Below are 22,348 nucleotides of genomic sequence, written 5' to 3'. Positions count from 1 at the left end.
TTTTTTCTTGACTATGATAACATTTTCCTGTTTCTTCTCATATCTAGTAATTATTCATTATATACTAGATATTTTAGAGTCTCTGTAGAGACTCTGGATTCTGTTATCTTTCCCAAAGAATGCTGAGTTTTATTTTGGTAGGCAGTTATATTACTAACATGTAACCTACAATGTGTGGAGTCTTGGTTTTATGTGTTTTTATGGTGGATCTATTTTCATTTTTCCCTTAACCCAAGAGGAATCTCTTATTCTTCTGACTTAGTCTTTACTCTTAAGGTACGAGCTTTTGAGATTTTAAGGGAAATCATAATGTGTTTACCACCTCCCCCACCACCCCCTAGTTAGGCTGGACTCAAACCCTAAACTCTGAATCTCACATGGCAGACAGCAACTAAAATCTCTGCTCATTTTTCCCCCCAGGTTTTAGCTGGCTCCCCGCATCCCCTCCCCGCCAGGCATTTTTGTATTTAATCTGTACATCTATAGTTCAGGGATCAACCTGGGCAAGTTTATACTCAGATTTTGAGCCTCTGCTTTGGCTCACTTCTTTCTGAAATTTCAGAAACTGTGGAAGTATCAAACTCCATGCTCTGACTCCTCAGACCAGCTGTTTTCTGCTGAAGTTTTACTGTCCCACATCCCTCCAGCTGGGGTGTGGCCTCAGAGGAAAAGTTGTATAAACACGGATTTCACACAGGATGGCTCCCTGCTTTTCAAGGTTGATTCTTTTTTAGTTTTTGTTTGTTTGCAGTTACTCTCCCATGTCTTAAAGAAGAATTTTTCAAGAAAGTTTTTGCTCAGAGTTTATAATTTTTTTATAGGAGGGTTAGTCTGATACAAACTATTCTGCCTTGTCTTAACACGATTTGGTTTTGAATTTTGGCATAATTAAGTCTATTTTTCTGTGAAAAGCATTTGTAGAGTTCCTAGTCTGACTTTCCATGGATAAAAAACACATTTTTTATATTCTTTAAGTGTCTCCTGACAATTGAAGGACTTTTCAATGCTTTCTCCTTGAATTCAAATTTTAAAAAGTCAATTCATCTGGAATAAAAATTTAACTGATTTGAGAGCCAGTGAAATCTTACCACATTTACGTCCGGTGTTACTCAAACAGCCTGTTTATGAAATAAAGATGAATCAGATGGGAACATTTTACTTATTTATTAGCCAGTCACCAGTCCTCTTTAGAGAGAGATATATTATGCATCTAGATCTGCTATGGCATGTGAGGCTTTCCTCCTATCTTTATTTATCTCTTATCCTTTCATAAAAGTTCTCTGATATCCTGGTGTGGAATCCAGGCAAAAGCTCAAAGTGTTTGGTTAAAGTTTGTTTTATAATCTTTCTATTTTATCTGAATAAATTGGTTCTAGTTTGCTTGACGTTTCATTTAATTACTTTCCCTAGAGAACACTGCTCTTCTAGCCAACTGAAGGGCTCTGATTTCTCCTATATCTTCCTAAATTCTACCTATCTTTGAGTGTCTATCCAGTTCAGGTCTTCTCAATTTTCCCAACACTGAACCTCTGTTGCTTTGTGTAGGGCTTTCTCCCATAATTTATCAATTCATGCACATTTCAAGCTGTGCAGAGGATGAACTAGTATGTTTAGAAGGCAACTGAGACAGGGAGGGGAACAGAAAAGAGGTGGCTTCCTAGTCTATTTTTAAAGCTGGTATCATTACAATCAGACAATGGGAAGCTTCTTTTTTTGAGGTATACTCCGCAAACTAATTGTTGTCCTGTCTCTTTTATAATTCAGTCACCTCGAATGAGTACAATATTCTTTCCCCAACAAGATCAGAAGATTCTCGAGGGTGAATATGTGTACTTCACCCATAGCATAAAAGTAAGAGTTTATTTGAATGTATTGCTTGGAATTTTAACCATTTGGCTGAATCTCTAAGTTTTCTTTGCTTGTAATTTTCCTAAAAGTGTTTGTCTAAACTTGATATCCTACTAGAGAGCAAGTAAAGATACCTTGTATTTAATGACAATAGATAATACTTATTGAGTACTTACTATGTTCCAAGTATTGTTCCAAATACTAGACATTGAAAAAAAACAACTCATTTAGTCCTTACAACAGCTCTGTGAGATAGGTATACTATCATAATCTCCATTTTATGATGAGGATACTGAGAGCAGAGGTTAGATGACTCAAATAGGTTGATTTGCCTGAAGTTACGAAGCCATTATTGGCAGAACTTACCCAGGCAGTTTGATTCCAGTCTGTGGTTGTAACCACTGTGCTATATGGCCTCATCTCCACTTAGGAGTGGAGTGTATATTCCCTTTAGTTCTGTTGTTTATTTTCCATGCTGATCTGGCATTATTGTTTTACATATAGTTTTACAAATAGTTTAGAATAAACAATAATGGACTTGAGGTTGAGTTCCAGGCCTAGGTATATCATTAATCTATATGACCCTCAACTGAACTCCTTCAACCCCCAGTTCCCAAATATGTAGAATGAAGGGTTGGCTGAGTCTTATTAAAGATACTCTAGTATTTTATATGCTTTTTTTCAATTATGAAAATCTTGTCAGGAGTACTTAATACCTTACCTGGACTTTATTCATCTCGAGTTTGTTCTTCTCATTGGCGCTCTGGTCTTGTTTGCCAGCTCCCTTTTTCTGAGGGCCTTTCCCAAAGAAGATGTAATTTACAAAGGCGTATTCCAGCAGGGCCAGGAACACAAACACAAAGCAACCCATCAGGTAAATATCGATCGCTTTGACATAAGGGATCTTTGGCAGCGTCTCCCTGAGGTGGGTGCTGATGGTTGTCATCGTCAGCACTGTGGTGATTCCTGCGGAATAGAAAGACAAAGCTTAGCTGAAGGCACCTCCAGGAAGCTACCTTCTCAAGATGCCATCCCTCACTGGTGCCCCAGAATGGTGGCAGTAACGCGAGAGACCACCGTGCAAAAAGGGCAGACGTTTCAAACATGAAGCAGCAGCTCCCTACGTAAGTCCATTAATGAATCGTAAAATAGAATGTGCAGTTAATGAAGGGTTGAAAACATTTTTTTAAAACAAGTATGCAAAAACAAAAAAAAGCGGATGGAAAGGCAGATCAAAACCCCATTGAAAGCCTACTGTCAAATGTCCCTCATTTTGTCATACAGCCACATCTTTCTTTTTCCTTCTCAAAGCATCTTACTCTTCTCCCTCCTAAACCTATCGTCGTGATCCTGATCCCCACAGCAGCTACTACCAGACTGAGAGCTGTGACCAGTTTGAGGAGATCTACTTCATTCCATGAATCTATAATACGCTCAAGTCACAAGGTTAATACTGCATTTTAAAATAATTGTGCATCATTCATAGCAAAACATCATCAAAAGAAAAATACATGAAACATTTTATGATTTGTATCAAGTAATTGATTTATGTATTTTTGAGATATAATGTAATCTTCTTGCATTGATTTTTCAAATACTACCTCTATTTTCTTGGTTCCAGAGCTTAGAATGAATTAACTCCCTGATGTCAGGAAAAAACTTCTTAAGAAATTGAACTTGGGTTTGTTAAAGAAGTTTAAGACCAAGCTCATAAAAGGCAGATTCTGTTTTACCTACTTTGTTAAATATAGCATTCTTAATAGTATAATATATGTGTGGCTGCATAATAAATATATTGTGTTGATGGTGATAATGAAATGATAATTGGGAAAAGCCAGAAGTGAAAAGGAAGTTGGAATCCCATGTAGACAGTTCGTGCTGCAATACTAATATTGTACATTTATATAGTCTTTTACCATTTTAAACACTTAACAGTTATAAATTGTTTTATATGACTGTCATAAAAACCTGCTGAGTACAATAGGGAAAGTATGTTATTCTCATTTTATAGCTGGGTAAATGGAAATTCTGAGATTAGTTATTTTGCTGTAGGTTACCCAAGCAGGGAGAAAAAAGCAAGGAGATGTTACATAACTGTGTACAAAGTAAGCAGGGAGATGAGAAGGTAAAATATAAAATTTGATGGCAGTCCTTAAAAATAAAGGCAGGAAGTGTGAAATGGCTGGTAAAGACAAAGGAAAGCTGGCAAAGGGAATGGAAGTTGACAAAATAGAATAAGGGGAATATAGTTTAACGCTCATTTGCAAACCACATCATTCTCGATGTACAGATTCCATGATTTGACTATGCAGCATTTAGGAAAAAAAATAAAATAGAAAGTCAAGACTACCATACAAAAAGTTAAAATGGTTCAGATAAGAGGTGAATTCTATTGTCCTGGAATGGGAAGAAATGCCATCATGAGTGGTCTTACTTATTTCTTTGAATAAAACTTTAAATCTCACCTAATATAATTCTAGCCAATGTGCTTGAAAGAAATGAACAATTCATTTACAAAATCACTAACTGCATTTTTGCTTCTATTCCTCGTTTTACATTTTAAGCAAGAAGTGTTAGTAAATGAATGTTATTTTAAATTATATATGTTTAAAAATATCTCAGGTTTTACGCACCAAGAATAGGTTAAACTAGCATCTTTATATCCTGGCATGTCTAATATCTCTAATCAAAATATTATTAGCTTTATGATAGAAGTATAAAGAGAGCCACAATTCATGAACTTGCTAGTTATTATTCCCTGCTGTGGACAAGATCCAGTGTTTTTTCCTTAACCAAAGCATATACACATAACCATATTCACATTGAGGTACTATGTCCAGACACATATGTATGATATGATTAATGATTTGTTTGCTTTCTTTAATCTTAGAATGTTGAAAGATTGATAAAGGGCTGCAAATATTTGACTTTGTGAGCCTTATGTATTCAGCCAATAGAAGCTGTAGAGAAGACAATTAGTCTAGCAGTGAAAAGGTATATTGATCACCTAATCCAGCCCAGTAGTCGCAGAGAAGTGATGTAATATATTAGCACAGCCACAACTGATGCTCGTGTGTGTGTGTGTGTGTCTGTGTGTGTGTGTGTGTGTGTGTGTGGAGAGAGAGGAAGAGAAAGAGAGAGAGAATAAGCCCCCAAAAGTGATAACTGAAATGGCTGTAGGATCAAATAATGAGGCAGACCTACACATACCCAGATTCATCAGACAGACCTTACACATTCTACCTTTCCAAGGAACCCTTTAAAGTCTCAAATATAAGCCTTTCAGCTTTCAGCAATTACGCAACCACGGTAAGGTTAGTTCTGATTTTTGTTCCGCCAAGAAGAAAATCATTCTTTATTCTTTCTTGCCCACAGATCATTAATATACTTGGTGAATTGTCTGTGCCCTATTGAACTATAATAAGCTCCATTTAAAGGAAACTCAGCTTGATAGGGTTTAACTTTAGTTAATATTGAAAAGATAGTGTTTAATATTTCCCAGCAACTGACATAGTGTGTTAATAGTCATGAAGTTTAGCTTTCTCACAATCCATTTGAAAATAATGCATTGTAAATGTTCTCTACTATAAAAAGGAGGGTTCAAAGAGGAAGTCATCACAGTTGGCAAAAATTAGTGTAATGAGAATTTAAAATATATTCTATGAAACAATTACATAGTGCTAAATGTACTCTAAGTTTTTAATTTTGGTAAAATGCTAAAAGGACAGTACATTATAAAACATTCATTGTAAACATGCTTACTCTTAAATGTTTAATATTCTTGGACTGTTACGGTAATCTAATTCTTTGGCTTCCTATATGAGAGCCCTTGCCTGTAATTCCCAATATTGGTTATTTGTTTGAAAGTAAAACCCATTAGCTCTCTGCAGTGCTGGGAATGCGTTACCTAGTGCGACTCTGGCTGCAGATGCATCATAGTTGATCCAAAAAGACACCCAGGACAGAATTGTAATCAGTGTAGAAGGCATGTAGGTTTGCAAAATGAAGTAACCAATGTTTCTCTTTAGACGAAAACTTAGTGACAGTCGTGGATATGCCCCTGAGTTGAAAAAAGAAAAAAGGAATAATCGGATCATCATTTGGTTGGAACCATCTTCTTCCTTTTCACAGCACTCTAGTTCATTTGGGGGACACACCCTCACCTGTTGTGAACTCCACCTTCTTGGACACCATCTTGTAGTCAACAATGGAAAACTGAGGAAGCTCAATTTTATTAACACCAGTTACTGCTCCCTCTCCTCCATTCCAGTAGAACTCAATGTCGTCAGTGGTATAGCCATCTGAAACCAAGAAACGCAGTGTAGTTAAATGGAGTTCAGTTGGTCTGGAAATTTGTCTTGAAGACTGGGGGCTGGAGGAGAAATTCCCAACAAGAGATGGTAAGGTGGCATTGCCTTAAATTAGGATGGCATAGAGGTCATGCATGGAGTGCTGTCTTTGGTAAGTGGGTAGTAGCTGCACTGAGAAATTGTAGGCCTCTGCCTTTGGTGGACATAAACTCTGGTTCATTTAGTGATATCTGACATCACTGCTGCATATTTATTCTCATTGTGTCTACCAACATGCACTCTTTGGTTAAATTAGGGGATGGCTGGATTCCAGGGGCCTGGACATAGATTTTGACTATGCATTATATAACAAGAACAACAACAGTAATAATAAGCGAGCACGTATTTGTTAAAATGGGAACAGAAAGGGTATAGGAATGGGGAATAATGAAAGATCAAATTTATATACCCATTAAATGATCAAGGCATTTTAAAAAGAGACGCACATTTCTTTTAGAAAATTAGGAAAGCTTCTATTTATATCTTTGATTGTAGCTAATATTATTATAGCTAATAAACAGGTGAAAATTTTAGCATTATATAAATTCTTTTTTTAGCATTATATAAATTCTTGATATACTTTTATATCTTTCTACTTATGATGGTGAGCTTTAGTCAATTTAAGGGGAATGAGTAGAGGACTGTAGAAGGATCTACCCTCAGCTCTTCAGCAGGAAGGTCCTATGTCGATGGCCTATTTTCTTCCTTCTTCCACTCTGCTTCCACCTGCCAGTGACCTAGCAGGGTTATTGGTCATGTATGAGTAACTTGCATAAAAAGAATGTATGGATATATTTAAAAATCTGAAAATAATTTAAGGCATAGTTAAGGCCATACTTTCCCCTTTCTATCAGCTAGAGACAAAGAAGATCTTTGTAAATTTATTTTCTATTTATATCTACCTCAGATAAAAAAGCATCACATATTTTTTCCATTAAAATTGCTAGGGCTTGTGTTTCAAAGGTAACCATATAAGCTCTTTGTAGTAGACATTACGCTGACCTACTTTTGATTAAAGCCAGTAACATCTTTTCAAGAGCTAAGAAATAATAATGTATTTGAAATTTAGAATGCCAAGTGCCAAGGGGTCACCATCAACTTGTCACTGCAAGAACTTAAGAAATTTTAAGCTATTCTTCCTTCTCTTCCCTTTATTTTGAGGGGAAACAAAGGTGTCTTTACAGCTTTAAACTTTTCCAAATTCTCTTCAAAAAGCTCTTTTGTGAATTCTTATCTCTGAACTCATTGAACTCACAACTGTTTTATATTTGTTACTTTTTGCCACCCTATGGAGGTTATTATTAATATTTATCATACTATGTTTCAATTTATTTTATTTCTCTTTCAACCATCTCCTTCTAGGTCCTCTTGTCCTCTCTCCAAAGGGCGGTCTTCCATATTCAGTAACCCATTCTACAATGACCCATGTGTAGAACCATAAATAGAAGATATTTACTTCTAATCACTGATGTCCGAGAGACTGTGAGACCCTCTTTACCTATTGGGCTTAGAACAAACTACAAGGGACTAATTAGCATATTGGGGATGAGTCTATGAGACTGATTCCAAACATCTCCTTGAGAATCTGATAAAAACCTATGAACAAACTCCACAAGAAAATATAGACAGATAGGTAGAACTGGATGGCAATTCCAGGACCCCATTTATGGTTTCTGGAATACAAATCTCCTTTCTGAGGGGAAATAGATAGTGGCAATATGACAACTTAAACTCAACTGTGATGCCCTCTCTTCCACTTCCAATTCAACTGTGAATTTCCTCTCCTAAGCCCAGCAGGAAGTGGCATCTGGGGAAATGATGCCTCAGCCGTGCCTGGATCCAGTGGACAACGAATGACATTATGGGATATTTTTTCCCCTCAATGACCAGAGAACCAGGCACCAGTGGCATGAAGTCTGTGGGTGAAGATTAGAACAGTAATATTAAAGAAGACAGCTAGGTGCAGGGGCTCTGGGACCTACTAAGTAAGGAAAAGATGCTACCACCTGTGTGACTGTCTGGAAGAACTGCTGTTGTCTCAGTCCCTTGAGGGGATATGGAAGAGTTGAAAAGATGGACTGGGTCACTGGGAGAGAGAGAGAAAGAGAGAGAGAGAGAGAGGGATAGACACTACCTCCTGATGCATCAGCAGGGGATGGCAACTTGCCTGGAGCCCATCATGCTTTCCACCTAGAACTTTGTTTCCACTTAAGGTGCTCTGGCAGCTGGGCCCAAACTCCAAGGGACATATGAGGAAAACAACAATGCTTCTGAGGAACCCAGTAGCCCTAGAGAAGAAAAACAAGCAGAACATCCAGAATAGATGGCTCCTAGTAAAAAGAACTGGTGGAAGAAGCAGACAATAATTTGAATTCTTCATTCCCTACTCTTAGTGAAAATATAGGAACACTTACAGATATCTGATTAGAGCACACAAAGCTTTCTTGTACTAAAACCCAATGGTTTTTTTTTTCTTTTTTAAATCGTTTTTTAATAAAAAAAGCTATTAGATAAATTGAAGAGAAGATGGCCACTGATGAGGCCAGAATTAGTGGCTTGGAAGACAATTTAAGAAACGTATGTCAGAAAAGAATAAAATTACAGAGATTTGGGAAGCATGAAGAAACTATCAAAGCTTGAAGGACTCATCTAGGAGATCTAATATATGGATAGCAGGCATTTCTGAATGAAGACGCATATATGGAGACAGGAACATAATAAACAAAAAGAACACACAAATTTCCCTGAGCTTAATAAGTAAACTATTTTGCAGATTGCCAGGCTTATTATTTCAGGTCACCCTGATGCCATTCCTCAACTCCAAGGGTATAATCTTCACGGTAGAAAGTACAAGGTATTTTTAAAGGAAAAAATATTGGACTTCTTATAAGCAATGCTGGAAAAGAAAAGATTATGGAATAGTATCTACAGAACCTCTAAAATATTGGCATAAAGGACAGTGACTCTGAGACCCAAGAGTACCATTCCTTGCCAAAATACTCTTCTTTCCAGAGAACATACATAAAGATTCAGAGAACATATCACCCAGGCGCCTGTTCAAGGACGCTATTCTAGAGAAGACTCCAATCAAACAAATGAATCAAGACAGACATGGGGATCCACCTTAGAAATAGGGACTTCCAAGAATCATAAGACAACTTCACTCAACTCCATACAAATGAATTTGAAAATCTGAACAAAATGGATAATATTCTCATGGAAAAACAAGAAGCATTTTTAAAGCCCAAATCAAAAGAGATAGAAAATCAAAACAGCTTGATTTCATCCCTTACAGACAGACATTTAAGAATTGATAATTCTATTGCTACTTAAACAGTTCCAAAGCACAGGCTAAGAACGAAAATTTCTAAATTATTTTCATAAAATAAGCATAACATATTAGCCAACAAAATCCAGCAGTACTTAAATAATAAGGCATAACTAATGTGGTTTATACAGAGTATAAATGGTATATTATTAGAAAATCTAGTAATATACTTCATTATATTAGCAGATCTAAGGAGAAAAAATATGATTATTTACATGGATGCTAAAACAGCATTTGATAATATTCAACATCCTCCTCCCCGGCAGACTCAGCAGATCTGAGTTAACTCAACACAAGCACAGGCTGGTCCTAGCTGCGGAGTCCCCAAGGCCACCCCTTTCTGACCAGCCTGTCTCCTCAACCGGGACCTTCCATTGTCAGAGTCACCCAGGCACACAAACGTCCACCCAACCCTATAAAAATGGTTTCGTTTTCTGGATTAGATGGAGTCAAGTCATGTCAGACGTGGTGTTTGAAGCATACGTTTTGCTGGTGCAGATCATAAAGCACAGATGGTTCTGGAACCAAGAATTCTGGTTTTAGTTCCCTGTGGTTCTGGAGTCAATACAGTTGATGTAGCTACCTGATGACCAGCTTTCTGATTGTGCTGAAACTGTCTGCAGTCTCTCTGAGGAACGAGTCTGCACCGTGGTTCTGGAAGTCATTGTTGGCGGCTCAGCCTAGAACCTACCACTTCAGTCCTTTGACTGTAAGCACCACTTACCTACCTATAATGAACCCCTTTTTGCTTAAATGAGCTAGATAGGCTTCTGTTGTCAATAGAAACTGAATTGATATACTCCCTTTCTCTTCTAAGGAAGAATGGTTTACTTGAGTTTCGGGATTAACAGCTTTTATTGAAACATCTGTCGTGGTCTGTGCCAGCCACTCACTTGGCATTTCTGTGCCTTGTAACTCACTTTCTGTACTGCCGGGGCTGTGGTCTCTCTGCCTCTCTGGCTTCATGGTAGCTGCTTCCCCGAGGAGGAGCTAGCAGAAGGTTAAAAAGCTCCAGGGAGAAGGAAGCTTCCTGCTCCGGCTCTGGCAGTGTGGTAGTGCCTCGGTTGCTCCAACTGCTGCCAGGGCAGCTGGGCTGACTGCAGACTTGCAGCTGAAGGAGAGTTGTTTGGCAATTCCGCAAACAGCCAGGATAGCGTCTGCAACAGGCTGGCAGCGGATGCAAACTTGTGCTCTAGCACAGGGGTGTCGGCCACTCTGGCATTTTGCTCCTTCAGTACTTTTCTTCGCCCTTCTGCTTTTTTGGCCCTTCCAACATTTGTGACCCATTCTCTCTGTTAAATTCTCTTTCTGAAAAACCTTGACCGGTTTCTGCGTTCCTGATAGGGTCCTGTCAGTTGCATAGCAGTGTACTTACTATGATGTGAATTTCTCATCCGCTTCTATGGCTTTGTGTTTATCTCTGCCTTCCTCTCTTCTATCCCTCATTACATTATAAGCTCTTCGAAGGAAAGGGCCTTCTTTTATTCGTTTAAAAAGATTTCTGATGTCTAGAACAGATTCTGTCTATGGTAGGTGTTCACTACAAATTTTTGAATAAATGAATTAGTGAATATTGTTTACTGCTTAGCGTTTTGAGTATATTGTTCCAAACTGGTAACTTGACACAGGTAACTTATTTGGTAGCATTCTTGAGCCTGACTTACTGGGGCACCAAGGAAATGGAATGAACTGTTTATTAATTTTAGGCGTACTGAGTTAACTAAGGTGATACAGGTGATAGATCACCACCTCAAACTGGTATTTGAATTCTAGGATCCTTGGGGATCATGCAAATGCCAGTTAGAGCTGGGAGTCCGAGATGCTTGCAGTTTAGAGTTGAGAGGCGAGAAGGGAGTGGGTTATTGCAAACAGCATGTCTCATTATCTCCCACTTCTAAAGAGCAGCAGAACACTGCAGTACTACACACCATAAAAAGGCTGGACTATGACAAATGACCAATGCAGCAATTCAACCATTTATATGGTCAGTGGTCTGGGTCTTTATTTCCAATCTCATTTGCACTTTGCTTAACTAAAATCCATTAGGCTTAGTGTTCAAGGCGCTGAGATAATTACAGATGATTTGGGAAAGGAAGAGAATGCTCACTCCATTTCAGGTAGAAGCTCAAGTTCCCATGGGAGCAATAATGGCAGCTGGGTCCAAAGGAAAGAACAGAGGCCTAGAAATACACTGTTATTCAAAGGTTACACGAGAACATTTTGCCACAGAGAGAGAACATCAATTTACTCACACCTAAACAACCTATTTACCAAAGGTTTTCCTTTATGAGCCAGTGACTTCACACAGCGTCTCAAAGCCTGAACGCCTGGATACCAAGGATGTTGTTTCCTAGCAACAATAACTACGCAGAAGCTCTCGAAATCTCCTCTCAGCCCTTGGGGACTTCTTAGTGGTGCAGAAAGTACAGATAAAATTAAGTTGATGTCAATGGATAAAGAGGCATAGAGCTAGTACAAATGCGGAAGTATCTGGATGTGTTCATCTTTGCTATTCGCAACACTCTATTTTGGATGCATTTTCTAATTTGGAAATAAAAATTACTCCCCACTGTGCTTAACAGAGCTAAGGGGATGGTCTAGAATTGTACTTAATTGTGTTTCAGATAATGCAGACATTTAGGCTTCTAATCCAAGAGTGGGCAGAAGTAAATGTATATGCTTTTGTGGAGCAGCCACAGCTCCATCTCAAGTTTCATGGTGTGGGTCTAGATTCACTTAGGCCAATCATTAAAATATCCTCGTCTTTGCTAAGGTGATTGGCTCAAGCTTAGGCAATAATCCAATTCTAAAACAATTAGCTCATAGCAGTCACCCGGCCAAATTAATTGCTTAGAAATAAGCACGTGGTCCAAGTTGGTCCAGTCCTAGAGAAATCCAGGACTTTTGTTCAATAGTTGGAAGAAAGGCTATTTGCTTCTCTCTTTTCATTGTTGGCAAACAAGAAGTGTTAAGTGGAGAGTGCCTGGTCCAGTTACAGGAACTAATATGTTCCCTTACTGTTTACATCAGTCGTTATTTGCACCTGATTAAAACATCCTAAGTCACACTCATAATCAGCGTTTCAACAGTTGTTAGAAAATGAGCTATTGAAATAAACACAGGACTCTGCCACTCCCTAATTCCTTCTACTCCTCCCACGTCGGGGGAGACATATGAGGAATCTGTCAATACCTCTGCTCTTGTAGCTGTGTAGATCCTTTACATCACTGAGTTATTAGATAACTGTAATTGTGCACCTCAGCAGCAGATAAGAAAGCTAAATGGGTCTAATCTTTCCAGTGGCTCCAGATCTGCTATAATTATTCAAAAGGTTGCTTTGGATTCCTTTCTCATTCATCTTTGTATCTCCAGGATATTCCAAGAAGCAACATATAAGCCACAGAAGCCACATTTTTAAATACATGGTTAAATGCAAATCTACACCACAACTCACCTAATGTTGGATTCCTGACAGCCCACCGTTTGGTCATCCACTCCCTAAGGATAGCCATCTCACTATTTTCTCAGTCAACTCAACAGTTTACCATGTTTTCAGATAATCATTAGAAAATATGTCCTTACAAAAAGTAAAAATTCATCTTCTTGGAGATCATTCACCATCTAATCCTTGTCCACCCTTGGGTTAATAGAAAACAAGCCCAATACTTTTCCTACATAATAGCAACTTCCATTTTTGAGGACATCTCTCATGTTTCCTTTCTGTCTTTTTCCTCCAGGCTCTGGTCCTTTCCAGGATTTGCTCAGTCTTAGAATGAAGCTTTTTTTCTGCTCATTAGTTTCCAGGTTGCTTATACGCCCCTTGAAGTGCAAGGCCCCGAACGTAGAGGCGGTCATGTCTACCTTTTATCTTCTCTCTCTTCGGCTTATCTGTCTCCTTTCTCTGTTGTGTGGACCTACCCCCAAGGTTAATTCCACCATGGTGAAAGAGCCACTGTTGGCGGACATATGAATTAGGCAGCAGCAGATTCCTCAGGTTTGAGATCTGAGAGTACAGTCGTGTTTTCTGGTTTCTTAAGCATCCCCTGAAAATCCCCCTAATGTCCAACCAGATCTAGGACCTAATACATGAGAAACAAGGTCAGGATATTCAGGCTTCTTCCCATTCCACTCAAGCCTTGGCATCTGCTATGTTTGGCCATTATGTAAATTACCAGAATGACTTTTCTAGAGTCTTGTTTCCTCACACCTGATTATTTACACGGCCTAGTCCATTAATCCTTGTCTATGCTAGATCGTGTCCATTTAAAGGCTTTTAGACTCTAGGCGTTATATTAAATACATTAAAATGTATTCACATCCCATATTAAACCTAATTTACATATCACTATAAAGCATCAAATTGCAGCTGACTTGTTAACATAATATTACATTAATTTTAATATTGTAGCATTCTTTATGTATTTTGGAGCCAATTTAAGACTCTTGAAAAATGTGTAGTACATAGATATTTTGCCTATAGTACCTGATGGCCAAATGGCTTGGCTGAACCCTAGACTCCAATGGGCTCTAGTGCAATGGCCAAGATCTCCTTCTAAGCTTTACGTATTTGGAGCATATCCTGTGTCTCCTAAATTTCCCATTGGTGGGAATCCTGACCCTGATCGTGGCCATTCCTGACTTCTAACTATCTAGCCACCTGGAACGTCTCAAGCTGAAATTGCCTACTAGGTTGGACTGCGTGGGACAGGGCCATCCGGCTGCCCTCTCTGGGGCTGAGCCTCTGTATGACCCTCTTCTGACCTCCTTCACCCTTTTTGTGGCCTCCTATGGATGAGATCCCCACACACTTTAACCCATGCCTGTCCAAGTCATGATATTCTTGCTGTGACCAGCTAGCAAAGACTGGGACTTCTCTTATTCTAGTCACTGGTCTTCCATTAAAGCAGCACAAGTTCAAATTAGCTTTGTCCACAATCAAATGATTTTTATTTTCTTTTGGATTCAAGTATAAGATCTAATATTGTCCTCATTTAATTTTATGTAATTTAATTTGACTTACTCTTTTAGCCCGTTGAGTTTTTTTCTTTGATTTTGTTTTTGGTTTGCTTTGGTTTCGTGTGTGTGTGTGTGTGTGTGTGCGTGCACGTGTGTATATGTGCTAATGCATGCACGTGCGTGTGTGTTTTGATCCTGATTCGCTCACCCTCTTAGTTTCACGTTATGTGCAAATTTATAAAACATGACTTTTATCATTATTCCCTTGATTGAGGACAAATGTGGAATGGCAGAGACGAGGGAAGAGCCCTGTGACACTCTCCTGGCAATATTCCTCTAGGCTGACATCAAAAGTCTTCAAGCAGCACTTTGTGGGTGACACCAACATTTATCCATTTAATGTTTGGCTAATTGTTTTAGCCTCAAGTCTGTATCTCTATATTTATTGTATTTTCTTGATTCACTGATTTTGCAGCCCTAGCAAATAGGTCTGTTTTGTTTGACTTACGTTCAGAGAAATCAAGCTGCTCCCATAAATGACTAATTCCCCCTTTACCGGATCTAGGGCTAGAATCTTGCCCAGACTGAATCAATCTCATCAGCCTACATATCTGTGGAATTTACTTTTCCTACCTTCTGGAACAATGGAATGGTGTATTTCATTCTGTCAACCAGTAGCCATGTGGTGTACTAATGTCTCTAAGCTCATAATAACCTTCCCTCACAATGCCCATTTTCCTTTAATAAATGCTAATGGAGCTATATTGCATTAATTTATGTAGGTGAGTATGTTTTAGGGAAATTTTTAGCCAAAGATCAGAATCAGAGTTGTTCTATGGCCAAAATCAGTAGTGAAGTAAAAGATAATGATACCGAAAAATGCTAAAATCTTATTAAATATTTGTCATAATGTGCTCATTATCAATAAAATTTTCTCAAAACAGCTTCTAGCCACCTACATTTTATTTGCCTTCATAGACAAAGGAGACAATATTTATGTCTCAGAAAAAAAATCCTTACCTATCTATTTCTGTGGCATAATAAATCTGTATTTGCTTTTCATCCCTTGTTACTGACACAGAACTCCTAAAGCCAATGGAATTTACTGAGTGATGGGAGCATTCCTTGTTCTAATGAGATTCTGGGGAGTCCCCGATAGCATCAGGATGGGGGGCTGGTTGTCAAAAAGACCAAACGTTGATTAGAAACTGATGCTTTCGGCCCTGCTCCCCCCAAACTCCAGACAGCAGAGAGGGGCTGGAGACTGAGTTAACAATCCGTCATTCCTATGTGATGAAACCTCCATGAAACTCTCTAAATGTCTGAAGAGCTTCTGGCATGGTGAGGACATGCAGGTGCTGGGAGGGTGACATGCCTGGGGAGGGCCTGGAAGCTCTGCGTCTCCCCTCCCCCAGCCATACTCTGCCCTGTGCGTCTCTTCCATCTGGCTGTTCCTGAGTTGTATAAACTAGCAGTAGGAAGTAGACTCTTTTCCTGAGTTTTGCGAGCCATTATAGCAAATTATTGAACGCAGAGGGAGGTTTGCGAGAACCCCTGATTTGCAGCCAAGCTGGACAGAGGTGTGGGTAACCCGGGAACTCAGCATTTGCGGCTGGCATCTGAAGTGAGGGCAGTCTTGTGGGACTAAGTCCTTAGACCTTAAACCCAGCCCTTAAACTCAGGGTTTGATGCTAACTCTGGGTAGTGTCAGAATTGAACTGAATTGCAGGATACCCAGTTGATGTCCAGAGAAGTGGGAGAATTAGTGGGTGTGAGAAAAACCCACACGTTTGGTATTAGTAGCGTTATGAGCAAAAACTGTTCAGAGTTCTCAATTTATATTAACAACCACTGAGTAGATTTACCTGGGATACCTATGGCCAAACGTTCTTTTATAGTCTCAAAACTCTTTTATGTTGTCTACATATTTGGTATCTTTAAAAGTGCGTATCATTGCTTTATTTAAAAGAATAAAAAACAAAATCAGGCCTAATCTAGAGAATGAAATCATCTCTGATTTTGGCAAGCACTTACTATGTAAAATATGCCTCTATTTTCTAAAGTATAAACTACATTTAATGATAAAAAAAGACCATAAACAAGTAAAATAGAAAACCAGGTAATTATCCAGCTAACTTACATGCAATACTACTTTAAAGTTATTGCTCTGGTGGTGTTAGTGTTATTCTTGGCCTGAAACCCTAGATTAATAGTTTGTATAATAATCTCAGTTACTAATTTAATTTTCATGACCACTTTATGTCTTAAATGTGGGAAACTATTCAGAATACCTTTATGATATTTTTATTTTGAAGAGTCATGTGCATCCTAGTTTTATAGTGAACTCACCCTTGAGTAGTTAGAGTTTTATTTTGTTTCATTTAAATGATTCTTCTTTCCTTTCTTTTGATGTGTGTGAGGGTCACTTTTCACTGAGAAATTCTGATGATAAGAAACGGTGATTTGTCAATAAAACACATTTTTGAAAAACCAATTAAAATATAAAATAATCACACAAGCCACCAAAACCAGTTATGGTAAAATGTTTACAGCATGTTGTTAAGAGAAAACAAATGTAAGAAAAATATATGTGTATGTGTATTATATAACCAAAATCATACATGAAAATAGTTAATAGCGGTTAATCTATGGATGTTAGGATTATAGGTGATTTTTTGTTTCAAAAATTTTATGTGGTGAACATGTAATGATTTAAAAAATGAAATTTGAATAAGCTATTTTTATGTTGTAGAAATTGCCTACACATATTTTGGGAAAGTAATCATCAAAGCTGTGAAATTTTAAAAAATAACCTGTAGAGGGCACTCCAGGCCTTCCAGATTCATAGGCAGAGCCCGGCAATGGTCTGAAGATTTTATTCCTTTAGTTACAGGAGTTTTAGAATTTTCATGATGATTTTAGCTTTGGATCACTGATTATCACAAGGTTTTTATTCTAAAAGTTCATTTATGTTAAATGATTCTAGAACAATTATGATTAATAGACCTTGTCATATATTCAGATTTTCAGCTAGAAATGTATTTAAAAACATGCAACTCTAATTGATTACTAAAGTAACTATAACAAATGACCTGTTTGGTATATTTAATGTCTAAGTTATACTCCTTTCACTAACGTCTTGAAGAGGACTATGCTAGCTCATATGCATGCTATTTTAGCCATAGCCTACGAGTTAACAAAAATCCATGTGCCATAAATGATATGGACCCATTCTTTATATCTCTCAGTTATTATGATTATATACCTGGTAGCAATAAGAGGCATTAAATTAGAAATTACTATTATATCCGGTCAGAGTTTATTTTTCATTTTTATTAACTTATTTGCCTAGTCCCTGATTTCTGTTTTTTTAATCTCATATCCCTATTTACTCACTCTTAGATGATACTTATTTGAGACCCACTCAATTCAATTCCTAAATCTCATGCCTTTTCTATCTGCAGATGCAAAGTATGCAGTCCTGCCCTGGATTTTCACAGAGGTATTGCCTACAACCTGCAATAATCATATAGTATCTAAAAAAAAGGGGATTTGTATCTAAGAAAAAGTGGATTTCACTTCCCAGCAAAATAGCTTTACTTCGGCAATTCTCAGCTGTCTTCAAATACTCCATTTTTTTGGACCCTCTCTAGGATTAGGTTGGATAGCCTTAGCAACTCGGAGGCCATGCACTTTTGTGGTTCACAAACTATTATGCATTCTTGTATAATTTCTTGGCTTTTGAAATTTATATGAATAGAGTGTTGTAGAGCTGACAGTCCACTGTTGTTTGTTATCTATAGCTTATCTGCACTCATTGCCGGGTGCTAGATTGGTGTCACAGAGGTTATTGTTGTAGTCATGTTGGGCACACTAGTATCTGTGTTTTTAAAATTGCATTGTGTCTGGGCATGATGGAAAAAAAAAAAAACCTATCCGATTATTATTGTTTCTGCTGGAATTGATTTTCTACTCCATGTAATTCGGCAGTTACATTGATGAAACATGTGGCTTGCTGCCATTTATTTATGTTGAAGGCTTTATTTCTGATGTCCATGAAATAGGAAGACAGGCAAATATAAATTTATCTTTAGAGCTGCCTGGTGTGGAATAGTTTGGGGATAGCAGTTAGGAAAGAGCATTGGTCTGTAGTTATTGCTTGATCTCGGCCCGGGAAGAAAAACAATGATTATAATTTTCACTTTTCATAGGGGAAAAAAGAAAGTACAGACTTCCATGACCTGATTGGGAAGGCTGAATGCTTCCAAGTTTCTATCTGTGGAAATGGGGTCAATGATCTGTGCTACCTGACTCATAGGGAAGATAAAAAAACGTCATTTTGCAAAGGTATGGCTACAGAGTGCTTCTGAAAAGCTGTCCATCATCAAAATGCTTAGAAGCGTTATACAGGCATCACATGTTGCTTTGGGATGGGTCATAGCAGTGGTTCTGAACCTCAGGTAATTTCCCTTGCCAGGGGACATCTGGCAACGTCTGTTTTTGGTTATCACAACTTGGGGACGGGGTGCTACTGGGATCTAGCAGGTAGAGGCCAAGGATGCTGCTAAACATCCTACAATGAACAGGACAGTGGCCCAGAAAAAAAGAATTATCCAGCCCAACATGTCAATAGTGCCAATGGTGGGAAACCCTGGCCCATAGGTAACATATGCTGTGTTTGGTATTGGTGATGTGACATCTGGTGCATAATGATACTGCGATTTTCTCCTAACGGGGTTAGAACTTTTAGGAAGGAAAGATGCAGAATTGTTTTGTAATTAAGTCATAGTAGAATTTCTCCACTATAATCCAAGCTCCCCATTACCATCCCTGGCCTAGACAATAAAATTGTGGTCACACACTACTTGGAGCGGGGGAGGTACAGGGGAAAGGGATCATTGAAAAATCTGAATAATAATTCCTTACACATTCTTTACTCTTTAATCTAGAAACTGCTAGCCTGAATGTGAGATAGAAGGATGTCTACACATGCCAACTTTCTGAAGAATTCTCTTCACCTTGAACTCCCCTCACACATATACTAGTTAAAGACACTTTAGGGTAGGAAGATGGGGAGGAGAAGCAGAGAGGAAAGAAGAGTGAGATATGAGTTTGGGAAGGTCTGTGTCTGTCTCTGCCCCTTCAAGCTGGGTTCTGTGGTAGGAGTATGATGTTAGCCTCTTTAAAGTTCTGAGATACGAGTAGAAGCAAGCCTTGTAGAGAAGAGTGTTCATTCCACTATTAGGCAGAATGGGTAGGATGCTCTGTTAGGACTATGGAGTGCCAGGGATGACTTTGTCTGAGTTTCCTGAGCGTATAATAGTGACAGAGGGATCTCGATCGTGAACATGCACTGGAGAGAACCTGTGGTCCTGGAAGAGATCTCAGAGTCACCCCATTGGAAGGACACTGTTAGGGATCAAAGACCAGTTAAGTCTTGGGCACAGCACTACTGCAGAGAGTTGATGGGAGCTGAGTCAACATCCACAAAATGTCAAGTCATCACTGGAGTAAGAACCTGATCTTGCTTGTGCTGGGCCCCAGATGGGAGAAGCTACATCTGAAATCAAAGGCTGGTCTGGGGCCCAACAAACTCAGCATGAGAAGTGGACACCCTCTCCCTAGCTCCCTGGAGTGATATTTCTGTGAGCACCTCTGGGGCTTAGAATCAACTGCAGGGGAGGTGTGGCACAAAGGGGACAAGGGCACAGTGACCTGCTCACCAGGGGTTCTCTGAGCTGACTGTCAATGCCAGGGGAAAGAGCAGGAAGAAAGATAAACAATCCTGTTATGTGTTTATATCTGAAGTGTCTGAGAAATTGCTGAATTTGAGAGAGTATATGGAAGTTACTAGTTGAATCATGGAGTCTAAAATTAAAAATTATGGAAAATAAAGAATTCATTTTTACACATCTTAATTTGTGGACTTTAAAATTCTTACCCATTTCATCTGTATCTGTGGGAAAAAAGTACAAAGATTGTGAAGTCCAGTGACTCATTCCCAATCTCCATCAAATAACCAGTGTGTCTCCATAAGCAAAGACCATATAAGAATACGATCAAGAAGATGTACAGCTATATTCCCATGCAACATCATAACTGGGGCTTTAGGAGTATACTGAAGTACTTTTGCTCCCCAAAGATTTTGTCTTTTCAATAATCTAGATGGCTGATCCATTTCCACAAGTTCATGTTACTAAAACATGGATTTTTAAATAAAATTGTACTAGAAGAAACCTTTATCATAGACATTTTATGTCATATTTTCATATTTTTTGAGATAATTTGGTTTAATACACACACATATTATTAAAAGACCCTGAACATGAAGATATGGCTTGTTTCATATCTCGATTGCTTTCGGACTAGCCACTTCTAGTTACTAATTTTCATTTTAGAGGGAAGATTTTGGCTAAGTCACTTTTCTAGAGCTTAGAGCAGTCAGTGCTCCTGGGAATTCTTTGAGAAATTCCATATAAATATTTATCCTTGAAACTCCACTGCTTGGCTACTTCTTCTGCAGTAAAGATTACCTTTTACTGAAAAGTATCACTTGGCAGGCAACTGTTTGTTAACATCTGGTTATACACTCAATACTGTGTACCATTTAATTCTGAGGCAAGTAATACGCATTACTGCAAGAAATTCCAGAGAAATTATAATATAGAGAATATGTACAGCAAATTATAATTCTCCAGAATAAAACCCAGATTAAATAAACATCCTGTATTGAAAGCATCCACGTTCCCTTGTGATCATAATTATAGCTGCCATTGATTTTGTGTCTTTTATGGTCAGGTGTAGAGCTGGGCATTTTACATACACGACTATATCATCCAATCCTTGCAATAGCCATTTGGGAAGAACTTATTATCTCTATTCTAAACAGTAGGAAACTGAGGCTTAGAAAGTTTAAGTAACATGGTCACGAGCCTTTTAAAACAGTATCAGCCTATTTCCAAGATCTTTCTTCCTCACGCCACTTCCTAGTTTCATACTAATTAGCTCATTCTACTAATTCAAACTTTTAGTTTCATACTGTAGAAAAATTATACTATACTCCATTAGATTAAACCATATGAAAGTGCTAATATTTGACCTTTTCTGGACCTAAAATAGCAATTTCCTATGTTTAAACTTACTATAGTACAGTATGTTCAGCTATAGTACGATATACAGTTGTTGCTCAATTTATCATATGGTTATGTCCCAAAAAATCGATCATAAGTTGAAAATATTGTAAGTAAAAAATTCATTTAATATATTGACCTACCACACATCATAGTTTAGACTAGCCTACCTTAGATGTGCTCAGAACACTTACATTAGCCTATAGTTGAACAAAATCATCTAACACAAAACCTATTTTATAATAAGGTGTTGAATATCCCATGCAATTTACTAAATACTGTACTGAAAGTGAAAAACAAAATGGTGATGTCAGTACTCGAAATATAGTTTCTACTGAATGCATACGCCTTTCACACCATTGTAAAGCTGAAAAATTTTTAAGTCAACCCGTCGTAAATCAGGGACCATCTGCAGTGTAGTATGTTCAGCTATAGTATAGCACAGTACAGTATACTGCAGTATGTTCAGCTATAGTATAATACAGTGTGGTATAGTATGTTAGGTTGTAGGCTCGGCTCAGTCAAGATTATGGGTTGAAAATACTGTAAGTCAAAAATTCATGAGTCATGAATGGGTTCAGGCAGACTAATTTTGACCTATCAACCTATCTGCATCTCAGATAGTACTGCTAACTTGTAAATCTTGAATATCATGAGGAATTGAAAAGCAATACGTAAGTCATTTTGAATCCATCGCCCCAGGAGAAAAAGCTGTCAAAGCAGTTCTGGTGTGATGG

General features: G+C 38.2%; 1 protein-coding gene across 3 annotated transcripts in view; it reads right to left on the bottom strand.

Annotated features, from left to right (window-relative positions):
* GABRB1 (gamma-aminobutyric acid (GABA) A receptor, beta 1) overlaps nt 1-22,348 on the bottom strand; it is a 313,268-nt gene that overhangs the window by 4,496 nt on the left and 286,424 nt on the right. For 2 of the 3 annotated variants that reach the window (XM_012639911.1, XM_012639913.1), the window contains 3 exons: nt 6,012-6,149; nt 5,756-5,908; nt 2,570-2,814 (listed from right to left, as the gene is read on the bottom strand). In XM_012639911.1, coding sequence (XP_012495365.1) covers nt 2,570-2,814; nt 5,756-5,908; nt 6,012-6,149 — 536 coding nt within the window. The remainder of the gene's footprint in view (nt 1-2,569; nt 2,815-5,755; nt 5,909-6,011; nt 6,150-22,348) is intronic. The other variant, XM_012639912.1, reaches the window with a different exon arrangement.

This window comes from Propithecus coquereli, unplaced genomic scaffold, assembly GCF_000956105.1.
Source record: "Propithecus coquereli isolate 6110/MARCELLA unplaced genomic scaffold, Pcoq_1.0 Scaffold143, whole genome shotgun sequence".
Lineage (NCBI taxonomy): Eukaryota > Metazoa > Chordata > Mammalia > Primates > Indriidae > Propithecus > Propithecus coquereli.
This window is presented reverse-complemented; position numbering and strand designations above follow the sequence as displayed.